A 22,065-nucleotide genomic window follows, 5' to 3' on the forward strand; every position below is an offset into this window, starting at 1 on the left:
CGCAGCCATAAGCCTTTGAAGTGACCTTTGGCTCACGCGGCAATAACTCACCCCTTAATGAACACCCAACGGAAGCGCCTTGGAGGGATCCTGGCCCGGTTGGGCTTCTAACTTCGCGCCTCGACCTCCGCTTCCAGCCGGCCCAGGCCCAGGGAGCCACGCCACTCGCCCGCCGCCCCCCAGACCTCTCGGCTGGGTGGGGCCCCGAGGGCGGCTCGGTGGAGGCGCCAAGGTACCCGGAATCTCAGCCGGTCCTGAAGCCGCTTTATATAATACATTCACGTGGGCGGACGTCAACTTTCGCCGCTTGATTATTTTTTTATTTATTTAATTTTTTTTTTTTGAAACGGTATTCTTTAGAAATAAGAGCGGTTCCTTCAGAAGAAGGGATAAGCCAGATCCCCGATCCCCCCCGGAGCCTGTAGCTAGATTTGGTTTTCCCAGCCACAGAGAACTGGGTAAGTTTTTACCTGAGCAATCCGGGGTGAGCTTCGTGCTCTGGGCACCCAGGTTTGGGAAAGGATAGGGAAAGGTGACTCCTAAGCTGACCAAAGTTAGCCAGAATCACCCTCTGCATTTGCCCTCTTGGGCCTACTCATTACCCAGCACCAACTCAAGTTTAGTGGCTTACTCTCCTCCAATCTTAGGCTTAGCTAGCTGGCTCTGGGCCACCAGCTCAAGTACCCTTTTCTCAGCCAGAAAGAACTAGGGGAACTGGATGAAGACCCCTAGGCTACTTGTAAGAAAAGAACCAGTCCCAGGCAGTTCTGACCCTATACCTGATTGCCCACCAGCACCCCAGGTGAGAGGAACTCTTCGGGATAGGGCCAGTGTGAAACCTAGGTGGGAATTATTGAAATTTTCGGAGAAGTTATAAGTGAGTGCTCCACGGGGCCAAATGAAATGCTGCTCGCAGTAATTGGATTCAGCTGACTAAGTTGGCAGGCGCAGCTAGAAGGCAGCCAGCAAAGAAAAATATCCAGTGACTTTAAGTTCTGTTGGAGCCAAGCGCAAGCGATTGACAAAACAACTTTACTACTCTCCTTTGATGAAGGCCCTGGTAGACAGTCCCTCTCACACTGAGACCTGTCCTGTCCCATTGAAGTAAAAGGAGTGACTTGTTTTTGGAGTCTCTTCCCGCCAAGGCCTAGTCTGGCCTGGCCTGGCCTGTGGCAATCCCTTAACATGAAGCTGCCAACTCAGGCCTTAGCCAGGGAAAGATGGAGTTGGGTTATCTCCTCCTGCAGCTAGGCACAAGTAAACAAAAGGATGGATGGGATGTAGGAACCAAAAATATGATGTGACTTTCACTCCAAGTTCTTTGGGGAGATGAATCCAAATTCCCAAACCATTTTTCTGCCACTATGGCAGCCCAAATCCTAGCTGAGGGAGGGAACTGAGGAGCCTCCAAACATTTTTGGACAGTTTGATGATTCTCTCAAATTGAGGAAAGCCACTGCAGTAGCATTTTAGCCTCCCAAGGAAAAAAAAAATAAGCTAACAGCAAAAGATAATGGCATGCATTTGAGGAGCTCTATCCCAGAACAATGCAGGGAGCTGGCTGGCCACAGAGTTTATTTTAAATACATATAAATCAAACCCCTAGTCCAGCCCAGCAGCTCAAAGACATGGAATTAAAATGGTGCTCCATCTTATTTTGGCTGTGACAGTGTAAAAAGAAAAAGTTTCTTTTTATTAATTTTCTTTTTCAGCCCATTCTCATAACTGCATAGTGACTCCTAAAATACTCCTTTCCTTCCTCACCGCTGGGTGAGACCCCCGCCCCTGCTACCGGCCACCCTCCTAGCCTGGGAAGGTAGTGTGTCCTCCTAACCTTTGGGTAGGCAGGGAGCTTTTCCACAAAGCGCACCTCCTTAGATTAATCACCATCCTCGATGTATATGTAGAAGTGCATTTAGGTCTATGCAGGCTGCCTCACCAATTGGCAATAATCAAGATCACAGATTACACAAAATAAATCATATTTAGTATCCCGCTCAGGGTGGCAAGCAGCACCGCGAAAGATTTTCATTTTGTCATGCAATTGCTTACCTGGATCCCAATTTATCATAAACCTCGTGTTCTCGGCCTTAGAGTGGGCGCCAGTGGAGGGAAGAGCTAGCCTTCCCCCTTTGTCTGCAGTCAACACTGTCCCAACCCTGGTCTTGCGCGCTTGCAGACGCGGCCATATACTCGAGCACATGGAATTCCCGGTAGAACGGAACCAGGCTGAGGTTCAACTACCAATAAATGCAGGAGGAACGAACTGGTGCTCTCCGAGCTGGCGCTCCCCAAGCTGGCTTCCCCTGCGCGCTGCGCGGTCCTCTGTCCACGTCCACCCGCTCATCCATTCGCTCCCAGGCCTAGAGCGGGGGTCACCTGCACCCCCACCAACTCCAGGGTTCCAGCCCAACCCTCCCAGGCCCCCCAGAGCTCGGAATTTGTTTTGCTTTCAGAACGTGGTCCTTTCTGGATTTGAAGAGAGCTCCGGAAACCCCCTCAAGTCGGGAAATACAGGCGCTGCCTTCAAATGCTAGCATATTTGTTCACGTGACCCCGAGGGAAGATTGTACTGATTGAGGCTGAAACTTTCACGCCATCCAGCCCCGGGGGCTAGGAGAGGGGGGAGGGCACAGGAGGCGTGGGGTTGGAGCCCCCTTTCCCGGCAGACACGGGTGGATGTGGGGCGGAAGCCAAGCTTCATCTCGCCCTGGACCGGTCCAGCCCAGCCGGGTGGCCGCAGAGAGACCGGGATGCTGAGCATCTCCTTCCCCCACCCCCAGCCCGCCCCAGCCTGGACCCAGCCTTCCAGTAACGGACCTAAGGGGTGGAAATTTTAAAGACCACCCCTCTCAGACGGGCTTAGGGATGCATCTGTGGAGCCAGAGACGTAGGGGCAAGACACTCTCCTGGCCGCCTGTCGGTTGTGGCCTAACGCAAGCCTCAGGGCTCTCCGCTCTGCTCTGGGGGTTATCACCCCCTTCACACACACCCCTAGGAGCCCACAGCCACCATCTCTACTTGGAATTTTGTCTCTGTCTAAAGAAGCAGCAGCCAAGCCACCACTTCTGAAAGCCAGAAAAGGTGCGTGTGTCCGGTTGCCACCAAAAGGCCTCCTCCCCTCTGCCCTGAGCTCCCTGTTTGGCTAGCGAGGCTCAGAGACTTGGGGGCGAGAAGCTTCTGCCAGCCCAGAGCTGTGAGCTTCTGTGATGATCCCCCAGGCCCAGGGATAGCCAGACTGCACCTTCCCGCTTCCCGCGCGCGACCAGGAATCGCTGGGGCCTGGCTTATCTGAAGGTCCAGGGAGCTTCTGTTTTAGAAAAGTGGCATGAAAATAGGTTCCGAGCACTCACTAAAGGGATTTGAGGGCACAGTTCTGCATGTGGCAAGTAGTGTTGAAGGGTGTAGCCTGCTCCTGTTTTACAGAGCCCAGCGCAGACTTCCCAGCCCGGCGGCCTGCACCCCAAGTACCCTGCATCTCGAGGAGCTTGCTCATCCATCGTCCCATTGCTAAAGTCTCCCTTTCACCAGCTGTGTTTCTCAGACAGCATCAGGCGTGGAGTTGGTGCCCTGGCCCCGTGTGCTGAGTAGTAGAGAATCAAATCAAATGGGCAGGCACCCAAGAGCTTCAGCCTGGGCAAGCGGGTAGGGTCCCACACACCCCCATTTTGAAGGCACAGGAAGGTCCCAAAGGATGGGTCACAGGTTCCAGTCCCCAGCCTTGTCGATGAACCATTCCTTTTGTTCACCTGGCAGGCTGGCCCCAAGGTCCACTCGAGGTGTCTTAGGGAGCAGGGCTGGGGTGTCCTCAGTCCACCCACACCTCACCATCACCACCCCAGTTTCCCTCCAGGGGCCTGAACACCGGGCCTGAAGCAAGTGTTAATCCTCAGCCAAAGAAGGCCGCCTCTTTTCGGGAATTTGTCTCCAGGAAAGGATCTAAGACTTCTTCAATCGGAGCATATGTTCATAGAGCAATAAAGTGGAAAGATTTACAGTCCTCGCCCGGCCCCCAACAGCCTCGCACCCTTTCAGGAATTACTTACGATGATTTATCACACCAACCCGGGCAATTGTCACACTGATAAAATAGCCCGGGCCGGTACCCGCCAAGCCCGGGTCTTGAGAGGCTGCTGGCTGCGGGCTGCCAGAGGAGCCAGGGAGACTTTTTGTGGGTTTCTTCTCTGGGCCTACGAGGGGATGTTGGGATGGGGTGGGGTGGGTGTGGAGGTGGGAGGGGAACTGATTCTCATTGAGAAAAACACAAGCAGCGCTGAGAAAGCGCCCGGAATCTGTGCGGAGTCACTCGCAAAGCACATAAACATTTGTCATCTTTGAATAATTGAATTAATGTGTTATTGTTTGAATGTATAATTCATAAAGGAGGAAACTTTGTCTCTGTCCTGAAGGAGAAATACACACACACACACCAAAAAAAGAAACCTAAACACACGATCCCAAAACAAGCACTACACGCAGCTAGTCCTAGCTAGTCCCAGCTCTCGGGGAATCAGCCTCAAAGCCAAGGGGGGCTTTTTAGGGGAGGAGGCAGGAAGAGTTGAACCCACACTACCCAGCCCGGTTCCTCTCAGCCTGGGACTCAGGGGGCAAAAGCCGAGTGGCTCAGAATCTTCTTGAAACGTGGAAGAAAAGGCTGAAATGGGAGGGAGCAGGAGAGACAGCCTAAACACTAGCCCTGACCTCCTCCACTCTCTCCCGGAGGCGCTTGGGGTCTCTTCCTCCTGCCTATTTCCACCCTTATTGAAAAATAGAAGAAAAGAAAAAGAAATTCAAAAGTAAAAATGAAGGAGAGACACCTCACTAGGGTGACAGAAGCAGCCGAGCCTGAGTGAGGAGGGAGAAGAGTGGGAGAAACTCGGAAATCAGTATCTGGTGGTTAAAACCTGCCTGGGGTAAAATTTCAACTCGATTTTATAGCCTTCTATTATGACGCAAAGAAAAATTTACGACCCTTGCTTGAAAAGAGGGCTGGGGCCTTTCTCACCGGTTTAAGAATAGGCGGCAGATGCCGTGACAGCAACCATTGTTCCGGGTAGACACAGGCGACCGGGCAACCTCAGCCCCGCGTGCGCCAGGCGCGTCCCCCAGCCAGGCGGGTCTCCTAAGTCCTGTTGTCCGGGCGCGCACCCCCAGCCCGTGCACCCTCGCACACGCATGCACACACGCTCACACGTGCACACACACACACACACACACGCACGCGCGCGCGCGCAGCCTCTCTCGATAATTCTTCTTAAGTGCAAAGCGGCGCTGAACGCCAAAGGTCACCATCCAAGCCACTAACAACTCGCCAGCACGCGGTTCCAAATCAGGAAGCAAAGGGAACTATTTGTCAGCGGCCCTGACAGCTAAGTTCATTAAGGATTTAAATCTGAAGAAATAAAAGTCGCCCAAATATTTACCTGCCGGCTGCGCCCCGCGCCCACTGCGGGGCCGGGGTGGTGGGAGGCCGGGGGCGCACGGCCCCCCTCGGAGGGTGATATTCTCGGGAACCCTGCACTTTCCGAGTCGGAGAGAGCCCTTTGCGTGGCAGATTAATGACGACTCCGTGTTTCTTAAGGGACGTGCTGAATTAATTATTTCGCCAATCACGTGGTCGGGACTTGTAGAAATCTATTCTTATCATCTTCCTTGCACTTTGCAAATTCTCCCGGTTATGAAAGGCCCTCTCCCGGCTGCCGGCGCGCGTGGGGGGGGGGGCGGGGATTGGTCCCCAGCATGGCGCGCGGCCCGGGGCGGCCCTGGCTCCCCCACAGCGCGCTGCGCTCCCCGGGTGGCTCGCCAGTGGCCGCCACGTCCCTGCCCGGGACTCGATCCGCGTCGTGCTACTGATGTATCGGTGGCCACAGGAGGAGCCATTAGCCAGAAGACGGGCAGAGGACAATCATAAAACGTGTCTGAATATTTAAACTTCTGTCTGTGCACTTATAAATACACATGTCCACGCGTCTGGGGCGAGCCCTTCCATATATATTAAGGACACATGTCTGAGTTTATGCACTCTGCTCATTTCCTGTCACGAACAAGGCTCCCCTCACCCCGCCCCTGATTTTTTTTTATGGGGGGACACTCCTGACTTGGCCTTTCTTCAAGAGAAGACAAGTCAGATGTTAAAAGGCCCTGGGGATAAAAATAGAGCACAGACCCCTTTTTAGGGTGGGGAGTGTTGATTGTATTCTGAGGTGTGGAGGGGACACCACTGGGGCTAAGCAGCCCCCAAAAAGAAAGGAGTCGGTGGGGTCAGGTCAGCACAGCCACTGATCTGCCCCAGCTAGCCTGCAACCCAGCATCCTTCATTCTCTGGCATTTGGGGGGGGGGGGGGTCTCTTACCCATCACTTTACACTGGCTCCTCTGATAGCTCCAATACTAAATTAGTGAGGAACTGACAGGGTCTAAGCAAAGCCCCAACCAGAAGCCACTATTTATTTAGCCTGGGCAAGTGACTTATTTTCCTTTCCTAAAGCCAAACACTGCGGCCTAACTCTTACCCAGGCTTCCCAGTTATTCTCAAAATCTGGTGGCCAAATTGAAAGTAGCGGGGGAGGGTAATGATAGGATTACCAAGCCTTGCATAGCTTAACATTCACACATTAAGCGCATAGCAGAAAATAATCAATTGTTTACACTGAATGTCAGCTGGCAAAGACTCATAAAGATTGTGTCTGTGGAGGCACAAAACAGAAAAGGAGGTTTTGCTACACTTTTTATTATTTCAAATATAGATCAATGAATTACATCAAAACTACAGGCAACAATTAGTATAAATAATACTTTAATCACTGGCAGCAAAACATTGGTCCATTCTATTAGAAAAAGCATCTTGTGTGAACAGACACCATGGGGCTGAGTAAAATGTCATCTCACAACAAAAGACTGCAATGGACAAAGTGGATGGGAGCGCGAGGAGCAGTGTCCTCAGCAAACACTTCACTCCCTCCCCCCAGTCACAAACCCAAGACAGCTGGGGGGGAGGGGGGAGCATCAACACAAACACTTCTGGCTCATATTTGGGGAAACAAACTGGAAACAAATAATAGCAAATGGGCATTGGAGCCTCTCCACATCTAGCTATCTCCAGAGCACGTTCCGGATGGAAACTCATTCCTGTCCCTGCCCTGAGTGGTTGGGGCACCCTGCCCCTTCCCTGCCTCAGGTCTGTGGGCCTAAATGGAAGCTGGGGTCCGAGTAGGACCTCAGGATTGGGGGCTGCCCTCTGGGCCATTCAGGAGTCATTAACATTTCAAAAGGCAATCCCTCCAAGCTGAGAAAGATTGCTGAGATTTATAAACAAAGAAGTTGTTTCTCTGATTAAGTTACTTTCCAAAGGAGCGGGGCTATTAGAAGGAGCTTGGCTTTTCTTCATGAAAACATGCCTCCTGGTTTGCCTTTGGGGAAGGCAGTTGAACAGTTAGGATGTTTGGCCTGAAGCTGGGTTGAGTAACCCACATTAAGAGGAGAGGAGAAATTGATATAACAATCTCTATATTATTTATATATGTAGCTGTGAAAATATATACTCCCTCTCAGAAGTGTCAATGTATCCAGAGATTAGTTTTTGGAAAGGAAGAATCTTAGTAACTTTCCAACTTGCCTAAGGATAGCAGCTCCTTTCAAATGCTACAACCAAAGACAGCAGCTCTCCATGTAAGAGAGAGAAAAAGAAGGGTAGTTAGAGTCCAAAAGGTTAAGGGTTTAGAGGTCAGTCCTCTGGCTGAAATACAGCTAATCGAATAGAAAATTTGTCCTCTGGATGAACCTGATTCTGTAATTTAGCCGAACTTCAGTAAAATACCTTTTCAGCTTCTCAACGTGAGGGCGTCAGAAAAGAGACATCTTGACTATGTATGAACTCTGTGCTTTTTGTCATAGAAACAATGATGCGAATAATGCAGGAATATCCATCTTTAATATCCCGACATGGAGATATTCAGGGATTGCCATGTGCAAGTCTGAGAGCCAGGCTCACCCCAAGGAGAAACAAAGAGCTGTCCCCAGGGTCTAATACAAAAGGCTGAGGCTTGGAAGACACTTTAGAGAAGCTGGATTTCAGCCTAGGGACCCCAGTGAATACCTGCCCACAGTTCTCAGGAGACACTGAACTAAAGGATGTCTCCTCCTCCTTTTCCCCTCCTCTTAAGGGTATTTTTAAAATTACCTCTGAAACCTTCTAAATTATTCAAATACACTGGGGAGGGAGAGATTCATTCTGTATCTCCCTTTCAAGCTCATCTCTCCTCCTTCCACTCTTGTCACTTTTCAGTAGCTGTAACAAGGAGACCCAGAATTGGAGATTTCAACTCTTGAAGTCTTGTTTCATTAGAGCTTATGATCTCTGGTTGTTACATTTCCCTCTTTCCCCCTTATCCTTCAGGGTCAGCATTTTAGAAAAATGAGTTTTGAACCCTTCTCAAGGAAGGCATCAAAAAAATATCTATAGAACATTACTCCTTGTTGTTTGGGGGATGATTGTTTTTAAACCACTATTCTCAAGGCAAAGAAGAGAGCCTGAAGACCTTCACACTTTTAAAAAATTTCTGCTTCTAATTAATGGACTGCAGAAAACATTCTTCTAGATCTGTTTTTAAAAATAAAAGCTCCAAGGGGGAAATCCTAAGATCAACTTTTGTTTACTTCTGGAGTCAAATGACTTTTTTTTCCCTCTTCTTTTTTAAAAGCAAGACTTCTTCCCCTTTCCACTGTCTTGACAGTGCACTGCCCCTCCCCCAATAGGCCATGCTTCAATTCCTAGAAAATACTGCTATGTGGTGTATTTGGTGCATTTGGAATCCAGTTGGAAAAGAAAATTTAGTCATTATCTAACGACCCAGAACATAGAGGTTTTGTTTTCTTTCCCCAGAAGGAAAATGTTGGACCATTTGTTTCTCACCCACCCACCCCCCTTCCTTTAATCACTCAGAACTGGTTCTATGCATGGCGGAAATCACACATGGAAATATATTTTTAAGAATAACTTTTGAGTGGATCCTTTGCTTCTTTATAGACAGGTTAAGGGTCTCCTACACCCATTTTGGAAAGGGGATAGGCGGAGGAGTTCAAAAGGCCTGTTAAAAGCAGAAGTAAGTCCACAAGTGTGTGACTCTGCTCCCTGAAACTCAGACTCCTTCACCATCTTGATTTTTGGCATGACAGTGTCAGTTATATCTGTGCCCCACTTTTCAACAAATAAACATTTAGGCGAAAACCAGCTAAACTATAAAAACCCTTTCCTTCTGAGCCTCATTTCTTTGGGTATGGGTCCATTAAGGCCAAATGGTTTTGTTTTTCTTCTTTTTTAAAATCACTCTGAGATTATAAAACAAGCCAGAAAATCCAGAAATCCTACCCCTGTTCTCCTATTTCCATCAAAAGGCCCAGCATTGAGGTGGCCAATTTTCTGCCTTAACTCTCCCATACAGTTAACCTACAAAGCACACTGGAGGGAGAGGGCTAGGAAGCAGGTCCAAATACACACAGTGGTAAAGCGTCCAACCCTCATTTGTAAATTCAAAATCAACAGCTGAGATTTTCATGAGTTTAATGACTCACCAAGGTTTTATGTTCTCAGTAGCTCCTGCCATAGAATAATATAGACAATCCCAACCCTTCCCATGCCATCCCCAATCCAGGGAGGGGCCTGCCCTCGGGCAAGATGCTAACCTAGACCGAGGGCGGCCTGCTTGTCCCAGGTCCACCCCCACAGTACCTTAGAGCCCTGCGAGGTGACAGCAGGCCCAGCTGCCCTAGTAGCTTCGGCTCGGCCGGGAGCAGAGGGAAGGATGGGCCCAAGGTCCCACTCCTATAAGGTCGTCAGGTCCGTGTGGTGGTCTTTGGCCAGTGGCTGCAAATGCTGGCCTGGGGCAGCTGAGGAGGAGCAGGAGGACGATGAAGAGGACGATGAGGAGGAGGACCTGCCTTTCGTATTGGGCAACTTGTGGTCTTTTTTCCACTTCATCCTCCTGTTCTGGAACCAGATCTTGATCTGGCGCTCGGATAGACAGAGGGTGTGTGCGATTTCGATCCGACGGCGCCGCGTCAGATACCTGTTAAAATGGAATTCCTTTTCCAGTTCTAGAACTTGCTGCCGGGTATAGGCCGTCCGGGACCGCTTGGGCTCCCCACCGGTGTAGTTGGGGTTCACTGCGAGACAAAATAGACAGTGGAGCTAGGTCAGCGCTCGGTCACTGGTTAGGCCCCTCGCAGCCGCTGCTCACTTCCTGGCGCGCCCCGCGGCCCCGGCCCTCCCCGCGCGCTCCCGGGCTCGCTTCCTCCTTCCCGCCTGTCCCCCTGGGCGCACACGCGCGCCCCCACACCCACACACGCCCCCAGACGAGGATTCCCCAGTATGCCCCCATTTCCTAGGCCCACCTAGGACCCCCCCAAGTCCTTGAGCATTTTGGAAAGCCCCTCTCGTCCCCAAGCTCCCTGCGCTCTAAAAATGGAGTCCTCCCCCTCCCCAACCCCATCCACACCCCCTTTTGCGCCCACAACCAAGAAATCAGCCACATGGTTCTGGGCCTGCTCCCTCAGCTATAAAAATATATGGAGAGGATAATTGTGGCGCCCACTGAAGCCCCCCACGCCCCTGCATCCTCCTCTCGGGGCCCCAGGCTGGGGCTCCAGCGGGGGGGGGTTGGGCAACCGAGGGGACCCCGGTCCCGCGCCTTACCCGAATTCACGTGCACCTTCTTCATCCAGGGGTAGACCACGGCCGGCTGTTTGAGCGCCGTCCCGGGAGGTGGCTGCTTGGGGCCGCCGGGCTGGCTGCAGGCCCGGGCTCCTGGCGCCGGCGGGGGCGCGGGGGGCGCAGGGCACGGCTCTCCCGGGGCGCCGTAGTGGCCGCCCGGCTCTTGCCCGTGACCCCGCGCCGGCAGTGCCGAGCCCGGCCCCGGGCCGCCTCCGAAGGGCTGCTCACCGAAGTCGGGCCGCGGGTAGAGCCCTGGGGGCTGGAAGTCGGCGCCCTGCGCGCCGCCGGCGTAGTAATCGGCGCCCTGCTCGCCTAGGTAGCCGCCCTGCAGATACTCCTCGCACGGAGGGAACTTAGGGTCCACGTACTTGGAGTTCACCATATACGAACTCATGGCCATTAATTTCAGAAGGTAGAAAATACTAATTTTTCTCGTGTTGTCTTTTTTTCTCCTTCCATAGGGCCCTCCTACTTGCTGTCAACTGAATAAAGTTGGGCGGCCATGTGACCAGGCCAGCCAATGGCGAGGGAGCGAGTTTATCACCGGGTTGGTGAGCATCTCATAATTTTCACAAATTAACTAAATAACATACGTGTAATCAAGTGACTCGCTGCGGCACATTTGAGGGCACCCGCCAGATGTTAATGTAGTTCCAATACCTCCACCCCTGCCGCCTGCAGGTAATCCCAGCTTTTGTCTGCCACTGACTTGGCTAACCTTCCATGGCCTTTCCACTCGCCGCCCCCGCCTGAAAGCAGCCCCCCAAAGTGGGCACGGGCCAAGGAGGAATAAATGCACACATCCCCAGAGCGGGGCCATGGCAGAAGGAGCGAGTGGACCAGGAGGCCTCCGAGTTGGGCTGAGGGCCCCAGGCAGCAGGGCTCCCGCCCGCCCAGCCCGCTAGCGGAGATTCTACCATACAAAGGCCGCGTCCTGGCTTTGTCTTCGTCAGGGTCACCCAAAAGTTACCAGGACCCAGCCAGCCTGAATCGAATTAGGCAATGAGTAACCGCCAAGCTTGCTGCCGATGGCCAGGCTCATGAGTTCCTCGCGAAAGGCGGCCTGCCGCTCTGGCAAAAGACCTCCGCTGCCCTGAGCCCGGCCAGCAGCTTAGGGGTGAGCTAGGAGGGTGGCGAGGACATCTCTACCTCATCTAAATTTGTCCCAGAGGTCCCTCAACACCTTCTTCTTATGATGAGCCCTAACTACTGGGAACCCACAATGAGGAAGCAACCCTGAGTTTGCCGCCCTATCCAACCCCTACCTCTCCCTCCAATCCCCCAAATACCTAGCTTTTTACTTGGCATTCATGCAGCCAATTAGAGTGCTCTTCAGCACCCACAGGAACCTCGGTTTAAGACTGAGGTACTTTTTGAGGGGCAGGCTGTTCCATGTCCCCGGATTAGTTGATCCTCCTAGAGTCCAAATAAGAGAGAAAAAGGCTGGCCCTTAGCCTCCACCTCCACTCAGACTCCAGCTATTTCAGAGGAAGAACCGTGAAGTTTTTGCATCGACCATATATTCCCCTAGAATCGAATCTGTGACTATGTGGACACCACACAAATTCGGTTCTACAGGGTATATATAGACAACGTTACAACCCAGAATGGGTACCCTGACCAGCCCGGCCTCTTCCTCTCAGCCACCACCGCCATGAAGTAAACCCGAGAAGTAAATGGCTTTCAGGCACAGATCAGGTAACTTGGTGACAATTTGCTGCAACGAGTTTCCCAGGTCCTCGTGTCATGGCCAGGGCTACCGAGCAGCAAGGGCATTCTTGAAAAGAAAAGAATGAAAAATAATCCACCTCAGAGATGGAGGATTATCATTACCCACCTCTCAGGATGCAAATAATCCCCTTACCATGCAGCATTCTCCAGAAATTAATAAATGCCCTCCTCCATAGAAGAAACAAGCAATAGAGAGAAAAAGCCACTGCTTGTTTCTTCTAATACTCCAGGATGGCTGCCAAAGCTAGTTCTCCAAGAAGTTGTGCCTTTACCTTCCTGGGCCCTGAACCAGGCTGTCCTCTTCTGTCCCTCACCGCTGCTGCTGTTGCAGACCTGGAGGCAGGCACTCCTCCCTGGAACCGAGCAGCCCTGGGCTGGGGCGGTGTGCTAGAGGTGAAGGGCAAGGTGAGGGGGTCATTCAAAATAATTTACAAACATACCACAAAGTTCCATTCTTTTTGCTTTGCCTACAGCTGCATCCAAAAGTAAGAAAGTTCATGAACTGCTCCCACCCCTGAGCTGTCCCTGGCTTCCCCTCTCTGGCTTGCCCCTGTCCCTCAGTTCTGGGAGCCCAGTGCTCAAAATTGGGCCGATTTCGGGAGAAGACACAAATTGGCTTTTGGATCTCTAACTATAAAGCAAAGGTGAATGTTTGTTTTAAATTTGGGGTGGGTTTTTTTTTTTTTTAGTTTTCCCTTTTTTTGCCATTATGTAGAAATTACTTTCAAGCCACAGATTAGGCCTCGTGGGTTGAAATAGGGAAGTCACTCTCTCTCACACACTCATGCGTGTGCACACACACAGACAGAGAGAGAGAGAGAGAAGCCTGGCAAAACTGGCACATTTTGTTTACCTGCTAATCCACTGGCTTATCTACTCTAACTATTTCATAGGAATTGCCAGGATGTCAGTTATAACAAGGAGATTGCCCCACTCTCAATCCCAAGAACCCCCCCTCCCAACAATTGACCCTAATGCCAAAGCATTTCCATGCACCCACCTTCCTCCAAGACACAGGGCCTGGGATTTATTTAGACAAATCAAGGAGCCTGCTGGGCCGGGTAGGGAATGGGATGAGGGTGCACATTTTCATATTTGTTAGACGCTGTGACCTGCATTTCACCTTATTGCTCGACTTGTTCAGACAGGTCAAAGCCAACGAGTTATTGATGAACAAAAGCGTTAAATATTCACCTCCCGCTCAACTGCCCATACAAATGCTTTTGATCTCTCGGGCTTTTTGTGCTGTGTTCAGCTCCAGGGTGCCTTGCAAGCCAGGAGCCTCAACAGAGATAAGCACCCAGAGCCAGGGTGGGGGTGGAGATAAGACCTGGGTCCTGGGGACGCCAGATTTTCCAGCCTGGAGTCCAGATCCTGGTTCACTTGAGCTGGTCTACTGCTCAGAGAGGAACGACATTCCGAGCAAGATCTCCTGGAAAAGGGGTGAGCAAAACTCCCAGGAGACCACTCACTGCCCAGCCCTTTAGGGCAATGAGCCTGGCCCACCGCCAAGCCTCAGCTTCTCTGACCCAGGAGAGAGGGCTTCTCATCCGAGGTGTGGGTGTCCGGTTCTTGCCACTCGCACATATTCCATTTCCCATAAAAACAAAATCGCTTTTATTTTTCAGAGAGGGATGGGCCACTTCCCCCTGGACTCTCCCCACCTATGGAGGGGGGGGGGAAATCACTATTACCCTATTAATTGTAATGACCTGGTCTTCCTGAAGATGTCATAAGCCTCCTCAGAAATATACCTGTCTCCTTTGGCGCATAAAGGATCAGGAGTTCCAAGTCTATGGGCCTAGGAGTCGGCCCCCACCGAACCCACCCAGACTCCCACTTCTCCCGTGGTTCCTGCGTGGTCATTCGTAAACTCTTGAACCACAGTTGCAGAGAAGCAATGGTGAATGAGAAGGACTGGAGCCCCTTCTGCTCAGCTGAAGCCCCCAGCCCAGGAAGCTAGGACTGAGGGCAGGGGGCCAGGGGTAGGGATGGGGAAGTGTGTTCATAAAGCTCAGGATCTGCAACCCTTCCCAGAAACAGGCCAATCCAACACACCCACGGTCAGACGGTCAGACCAGACGGTTAAGTCCTTTTTGATTAAGAACACACAAAAATCAAGGGAAGGGTGGGCCGAGCTGCACTGCGGAGGGGACTCGAGCTGCCTTGGTGTTCACTAGGTTGGTGGAATCTGGAGGCGACGCTCCCCAATCCGTTAATAGGGCGGGCTGCTAATTAGCTGCAAGTTCTTCATAGCAGTGTGCAGGGCGGCAGAGCTGTACCTGTGTGGCCTGGCCAGGCCCTGGGAGGTCGGGAGAGGCCAGCAAGGTCCCGCGACGCGCTCCCTCGGGCAGGTGACTACGAACTAGGCCCGAGAAAGGCCCTCCAGCAGCCTAACTTGGGGCCTCTGCCTCCCAGAGCCATCTCACTGGGCATTCGCCCACCCCGTTGGCTGGTGCAGTCCTTCACCCACCTCCCCGGGGATCAGAACTGCCTCCCAATTCGAAAGAAACGGGAAGGTACTTACCAGCGCTGCTCCCTCGTGGTCCAGAACCTGTTGCAATGAAAAACGGGGACACTTAAACGCCACAGTATAGTAAAGCACAGATGGATGCTACACATAAAAATGACAAGGCCCAGACACCCCACCCAGTACCCAAACCTCCCCTCTGCTTCAGGGTGCCCGCCCCCAGGCATTGGGACAAAGTTCTCCACAGAGTCAAAGATTCACAGTTCTGACCGGAATTCTACCCGGTCTGAGAGCAGGGCTCCCCATCTCCTTCACTCCCCGCACCCATGAGCTGAATCCTACTGTCAGCTTGGCCTGGCTCAGGCTGCCTGTAGCAGGGTTTTCCCGGTGGGGAAACCAAGAAGCAAGTGAAAATGGGCCTTTGTGTGTTTCTACGCAATCGGCTGAGTGGGCACAAGTGTGCCGGGGTGGGGGGGGGAAGGGGGCAACACCCATCCCATCGGTCACCCAGCCTAGCACTCTCTCCCTTTTGAGTTGGGAGCAATTCTTCGCTCCAGTCTCAGGTTAGTTCCAAGCTCGCAGTCTCAACCAGCATCTCCTCTCCCCAAGAATGACCTGACAGAACTGGGGCTTGCCTTCTCATTTTTGCTCTAATTCAAAACAAAGAGCAATTTACAAGGGAAATGTGGACCCAAATGATAACCGAGGAGGAGGAAAATCAATGGTTTTAAGGGTAAATTGCAATGCTTTAGATTGTTATCCTGTTCTGTGGGTATGGCATCAATTTCTCAGCACTACTGCTAGAGAACTCAGGAACCACCTTCCAAAGCAGTGGTCTTCACAGATGCTGGCGCTCAGCTTTAAGTTTTCAGTCTTCTCTAGTTTAATTCCAGGATCGTAATCTTTTCTGAGAAATCCATCTCCTTCTTCATCTGATCTCTCTCTCTCCTCACTCAGCTTCCCACCTTTTTTGATTCTGAAGCAGAGGCTCCACTATGGGGAAGAGACAGACAGTAAGTGTCTCTGTGAGGGAGGTGGACGCTTTCATTCTTAACTTTATATGTTCAGGAGGGAGGAGAAAAACCAGGATTCCCCTTATATTTTCTAATTCAGGTGAAGGCTAAAATTATAATTAACTTCCTTTTAGACTTCTCACCCAAGGCCCAAAAGACCGGATAGAGAAACCCCCCCACCTCTGGAGTTGTCCCAGAAAAAGTGCTAAGTGACTTACTGTTTTCTTCTCTCAGCGGGCAGGGGAGCTGGAAGTAGAATTCTCTCCTTCTGAGCCCAGCCGGCCGCTGGCTGGAGCCTCTCACTTTCCTATCGCTGCTCCTGGAATCAAGCATCTGCACTTGTATGCTCTTAACCTAATTTATGGTGGGAATTATATTTTGGCTTGTCAACTCTCAAGCCATAAAACAAAGTTTATTGGAATCACGTGCTTGTAAATAGCCACTCAGGTCCCATCTCTGCAGAACCATAAATAACCTTCAGCTTTAAACTTTTATTCACGAAATAAAGGTTCATTGCAACTGTTCCCTCAGATTTAAATAGTTCCAAATATCCAGGCTGGAAGGGAGGTCACATTCATATCAATACCCCGGGCTTTTCAAATAGCATCTTTTCAGAGAAGACTCTTTAAGTTGGGAGATAGTGCTATTTGGAAAAGGCTGGTTGGTGGGCATGTCTTATGAGTCTTTGGCTGCATTCGCTGTGAGTACCATCAACTCCTTTCTTTTAATAGTTTTTTCGCTCTAGATGTGGTAAATAAATAAAAAGAAAAGTAAAAAACCACTTCTTGCCTGCTTATAACAGAAGTTAGAAAAGTTATTTGAGGTTTTGGTGTTTGGGATTTTTTTTAAGGTTCAGTAGAGAGAGAGTTGTTACGGAGAGGGTGGGTGGGCTTGGGGGTGGGAGGTAGCAGTTGGATTTAACACTTGGATGCATATTGTTGTGGAAGGGCTTAGCGAAAGAAGGCTGAAAGGTAGCCACATGCTTAGAGGTTTCTATAATTTTGCTTGGATTTGAAAGGGGAACCTTTGCAAGTGACCAAACTGCTTAAAACAGCAAGACTTGGGGTTCGGTAAAGTGAGAAAGCAGAGAATAGCCCTATCAAAATCTTTGCCAACTGAAGCTCAAAAGAAGGCTATAAAACAATAAAACAACCCTGGTGTGAAGGGGACAGGGTGTGAGGAAGCCATTGAGGCCCTCAAGGAACCTAAACCCAGGAAATCAGCTGTCTCTACTTTCCATAGGGTCTTCAACCTCAGTACTTGAGGCTCCTGGGTCCCCCCTGGAGCCCAAACCTGGGTGGGATCCTTGGGAGGGGTCCCCTAGTACTTCCACTCCCAACAAAGGGAAAGCCTAAGAAAGGAGCTGGGAGCGCACTCTCCTGCTGACAAAATCAAGACAAGGGACTGGGCCAGAGAACTTCTCCCAGAGAAAGTGCCATTCCCGGCTTGGAGCAAGGGGTTGGGATTGGGGGTGGGAGAGATGCCCCCAGCTCCCGATGATGGGCATAAATAAAAAGATAACTGACCTCCAGTACCCTTCAACAGAGTTGCCACCACACAGTGTGAAAACGTGTGATTCTGATTATTCTGATCTAAATAATGTATGTTTGTATTGATTTGTAGCACGCACACACATTTATGATCGCTAAATCGAATTCATTTGGCACTATTTTCATCCCTAAGTCCCAACAAGCCCATGAAAAGAGTTCCTCTGTACAAAAATCTCTTTGCATCCTCATTTCCACCCATTCTCCATGCACTTCTAAACCCATTTCCTGATCTGACTTTCATTAGTTAGAAGGCAGGAGGGGGGGCTATTAGCCTGGGCTGTTCAGCATCCATTTTTCCTCTTTTATTTCATTAATCACTTGAGATCCACCCCCATTCTTTCTCAGTTGATAGCACCTAATTTTTAAAGAAAGGGGAGGGGACAAAAATGGTTTCTGATTCTAATTCTGTAATAGGCTGACAGTTTCAAAATTAATTCATTAACACACTGGGGGTAGGAGGTATGTGTAATAAACTTTAAGGGGTTGGGCTTTATTTATTTTCCAAGTTAACAAAAACAATTAATCAAAAGATGTATAATTTTTATACGAGCTTTTTATGGGTAGGGTGAGGAACAGATAAGACAAAGGGTGAGGAAGTAGTCTTTGGAATAGTGCCTGGCACCTAGTAGGGGCTTAGGTATTTGTGGATGGAGCCATGGTGATTAGGACTTGTCTGAAGCCTTTACTGTGGCTTTCATAGGAGATAAGCTTAAGTATAAGCCTACTGTGTTTATTCAGACAATAACAGAAAGGTAACCAGTTATAACAAGGAGAAAACTGGAAAGTACTAAATATACTAAGATAGACACTGTCAATTAATTTCTAATCTTAGGACAGCGAGGCAAAGTAATTAAAGAGAGTTAAGTGACCACCTTCCTGCAATCTTCCCTTGCCTCCTGCCCCCTGCTTGCCATGACTTGGATTTCTGGGGATGGGGAGTATAAAACTTAGTCTAGTAAGAAGGTTGAGAGCACTGGTGTTGTGGGATAAGGGATCAGAGAAGGACAAGTGCACCCTTGTTTGGAGTTTTCCAAAGTATGCATCAGAGAGTTGGATAATGGCCAAGGAGGATAGAAGGAGAATTGATGCCTTTGAGCTGTGGTGCTGGAGAAGAGTATTGAGAATACCATGGACTGCTAAGAAAACAGATTCATCCTGGAAAGGGTTAAACCGGGTGGCTCCTTGGAGGCAAGGATTCTGAGGCTCCTTCTAACATACTTTGGACATGTTGTGAGGAAAGACAGGTCCTTGGAGAAGGACATTATGCTTGGGAGGGTGGAGGAACAGCGCAGGAGAGGAAGGCCCTCTATGAGGTGGATTGATTCAGTGACTGGGATAATTGGGATGGGAGTGTCATAGACAGTGCGACTGGCACAGGACAGAGCGGAGTTTAGGGCTGTTGTACATAGGGTCGCTATGAGTCACAAGCGACTCGACAGCACATAACAACAACAACAACAACCCAAAGTCTCAGTGGTGATGTTGGTACTAGAAGAGAAAGTGGGAGAGAAGTTAAACCTTTTAAAATTCTAAACAAGCAACTCCTGATTAAACTTTGTCCCTGAAAGAACCAGTCTGAGGAATTCCTATCCAGTGAGCCCCACCCCCGGAAGTAGGGCACCATATAGGACTCCCCTCAATCTAGACATCAGAGAAGCCCTCAGGAATGAGGAGAAAGTAAAGGGGCCTCAAGAGGCAGAGGCTACACTCCAAAGAATGCTGCAATGGAGGCTTGCCTCTGCAGACCCCCACGACCTTCTAAGCAGCCTCAAGAATGTACTTCTGATTTAGGCAGGCTCCTAATAGGCCTCAGGAAAGGTGCTGATGATGTTGAGCTCTTCTCCTAAAACACATTATCAGAGGGCATAGATGAGGGTGAGGCTTTGGATGAACTCCCTAGGCCAGGAAGAGATGGAGGAAGGAAACTGGCTAGAGCTGACGCTAGAAACACAGGCAGAGGCTAGAAAATTCTAGAACTTTCTAGAAAATGGCTTAACAAAGAGCCCCAAGTAGGTATGAAAGTTTGATTAAACATTCTCAACACTGGACCCTATCAATGAAAAGAGAAACATTTCTCTCTTTGTTCCTTGTAATCCACTCACTAGAACTTTACTTTTAATTCCTCCAGAAGGAAAAGGTGATGCCAAAGGAAACCACATATCAATCATATCATATCATATATCATATCTAATAAAATATAAACCTAAAAGAATGTATCCCACAGCAAAATCTTCAATAGTGGAGTTAGGGACTAAAAAATCTCAGGGACCTGAGAGGAGTAGGGAATGAAGTTGCCACCCCTATCCTAAGAGAACTGAGATTAGACTAGGCAGAGATTGCAAAAGGAGTGGTGACGAGCAGCATTACCCTACAGCTTGGACAGAAGACCTAGGGTGGTTAACAGAAGAGAAAAAAACTATAATTCAGGGGGACTAGTAGTTAAGCCAAAAGAAGTAACTTAGTCAAGGGCTGCAGTGGTCCTGTTGGGGAAAGACTGAAGTCAGAAGTCAACAAAGCAAGAATCTAGATGAGACTTGGTTATATGGGATAGAAGCATGTGTACATCATAGTCTGAAGCAGTATTTAGATAATTCTTTTAAAAATAATGAACTTACCTCAAGGAGTAGGAAAAGACTGGGGGAGATTTGGTATAGGGAGCTGCACTGCCAACCCAAAGGTGACACTTCTCTGGTCATTCAAATCCACCAGTTGCTCCTCAGGAGAAAGAGGAATAGTCTCCTCCTGTGCAATTTAAAGCCCCAAACAACCCACCAAAGGGTCAGCTATGAGTTGGTTTTGACTCTAAGACAATGAAGGGTTTTTCCCCTCCAAAACATTTTGATCCAATGTGGAAGCTGGGGTTTATCCATTACTCTGGTGCCCAGATCTTGGACCACAAGCAGTTTGGGTTACTCCCTCACCTACTCTACTGCTCATTAGTCTTTTCTCAGGCTCATCTTGCACTGGATTTAAAGATTGCTTGGAGCTCTAGATCAAGAGGGTATGACCCTATCTGAAGATAGGAATGAGGTGGGAAAGGTGAATTCAGATGGTAGACAATGAAGCCTGTTCTCTGGAAAGGTCTTAGGTCTTTTGTGGAAACCACAGATGTGGCTAAGAGGTATGAATAAAGTCACCCTTATCCACTGACGAGATAGGGATAGAAGCTAGGAGTAACTTCTTCTTGAGCAAGGTTCTGAAGCTCAAATATAGATGGGTAGCAGACACTGAGACTCAAAGTGGAAAAAAATCTAGGAGACTGTCTAAAGGAAAAGGAAGAATTTCAGAATTATACCTACTTGAGTTTGCTACTAGAGACAAACCCTAGGACCCTGTGTTCTCCTCTGTAGAAATTGAGATTGAAGTAAACAAAACAGATCATTTTGTAGTTGTTGTCTAGGCCTGATGGCTGAGTAGAAAAAGGATAATAATAGTAATAAGGAATGTGTATCAAATACTTGCTATGTGCCAAAGTTTTAAATCCTTAACAAGTGACTTGACACATGTAAAGAGAATAGTGTCTAGCACATAGTAACAAGCAAAAATTCCCATCCCAAACCACATACTGTGCTGCTATCTCTACTTTTAAATGATGAAACAGGCCCAGAGAAGTTGCCTCACTTGGCAAGTCACACATCAGGTAAGTGGTGGAATCAGGATTTGAACCCAGCAGTCTAGATTCAGAACTTGTTCTCTTTTTTATATTTCCAAGTCAAAAGAAAAGGACCCTGTCTTGTTTCCTAAAATAAGAGCAATTATTCAGTCTACAACGTTAGAAAGGCCAACCAGGGAAGGAGACTCAGAAGAACTTGGTCTTTGAAGACCTTGAAATCTTAAGTTCTCAATGATTCTCAAACCTAACTGTGCAGTTTAATTGTCCTAGGGGAAAGTGTTTACAAAAATGTAGATTCTACCATACTTATTATAATTCAGTAATCTGGAGTTAGGATATAGAAACCTCCACAAAAGTACTTAATACAAGATATTTTGATGGCAATAAACACTGAGAATCAGGGAGAAGGGGAGAGGAAAAGACGGGGTTACCAAGGGACAACTGAGAGGATCAATCAGTGATTAAAATAGAAAGTCACATCTGGTGCAAGAAATGCCTTGTGGAACCCACTCAAGATTCCACAAAGAGAAATGGGTAGATGTGGTGAGAAAAGTGGGTGTGGGGAGGCATAAAGAAAAGTAGAAGTGAACTTCTAGGAAACCTATGAGCCTGGTGACTCTTGGCTTTATTTGCTCCCTGGAGGGACAGAATATTTCCCAAGGCTGCTGGGAGAGTGGCAAGCACAACAGCCCAGGAGGAGAGAGGGATGCTGAGACCCTGTGGGTTGGTTGCCACTGGTCCCACCACAGGAACCCGAGTTTTCTACTTTCAGGAGTGCAGCGCGCGGAAATCGCGCCCCCTCGGGGAAGGCAGAGGAAGCGAGATAATCAGCACACCCGGAACCAGCCTTCTGGCTCCCAGGTCTAGGGCCTGCCCGGACCTTCAGTCCCAGGAGACCCTGGAGGGCACCGCGCAGCCCGCGGACCCCCGCGGGCCGACCACAGCACTTGGCGCGCGGAGGCGGAGGGCGGAGGGCGGGCG

The 22,065-nt window shown here is 49.6% G+C and overlaps 1 protein-coding gene across 1 annotated transcript; it reads right to left on the reverse strand.

Moving 5' to 3' along the window:
* Positions 1-9,546: 9,546 nt before the first annotated feature.
* HOXD4 (homeobox D4) lies at positions 9,547-11,355 on the reverse strand. The gene is made up of 2 exons (XM_006878807.1): positions 10,690-11,355; positions 9,547-10,160 (listed from the first exon to the last, which is right to left on the reverse strand). Exons 1-2 carry the CDS (start codon positions 11,105-11,107, stop codon positions 9,820-9,822), a joined length of 759 nt encoding a protein of 252 aa, XP_006878869.1. The 5' UTR covers positions 11,108-11,355; the 3' UTR covers positions 9,547-9,819.
* Positions 11,356-22,065: the final 10,710 nt, after the last annotated feature.

Source organism: Elephantulus edwardii, unplaced genomic scaffold (assembly GCF_000299155.1).
Source record: "Elephantulus edwardii isolate Elephantulus edwardi_28Jun2011 unplaced genomic scaffold, EleEdw1.0 scaffold00001, whole genome shotgun sequence".
NCBI lineage: Eukaryota > Metazoa > Chordata > Mammalia > Macroscelidea > Macroscelididae > Elephantulus > Elephantulus edwardii.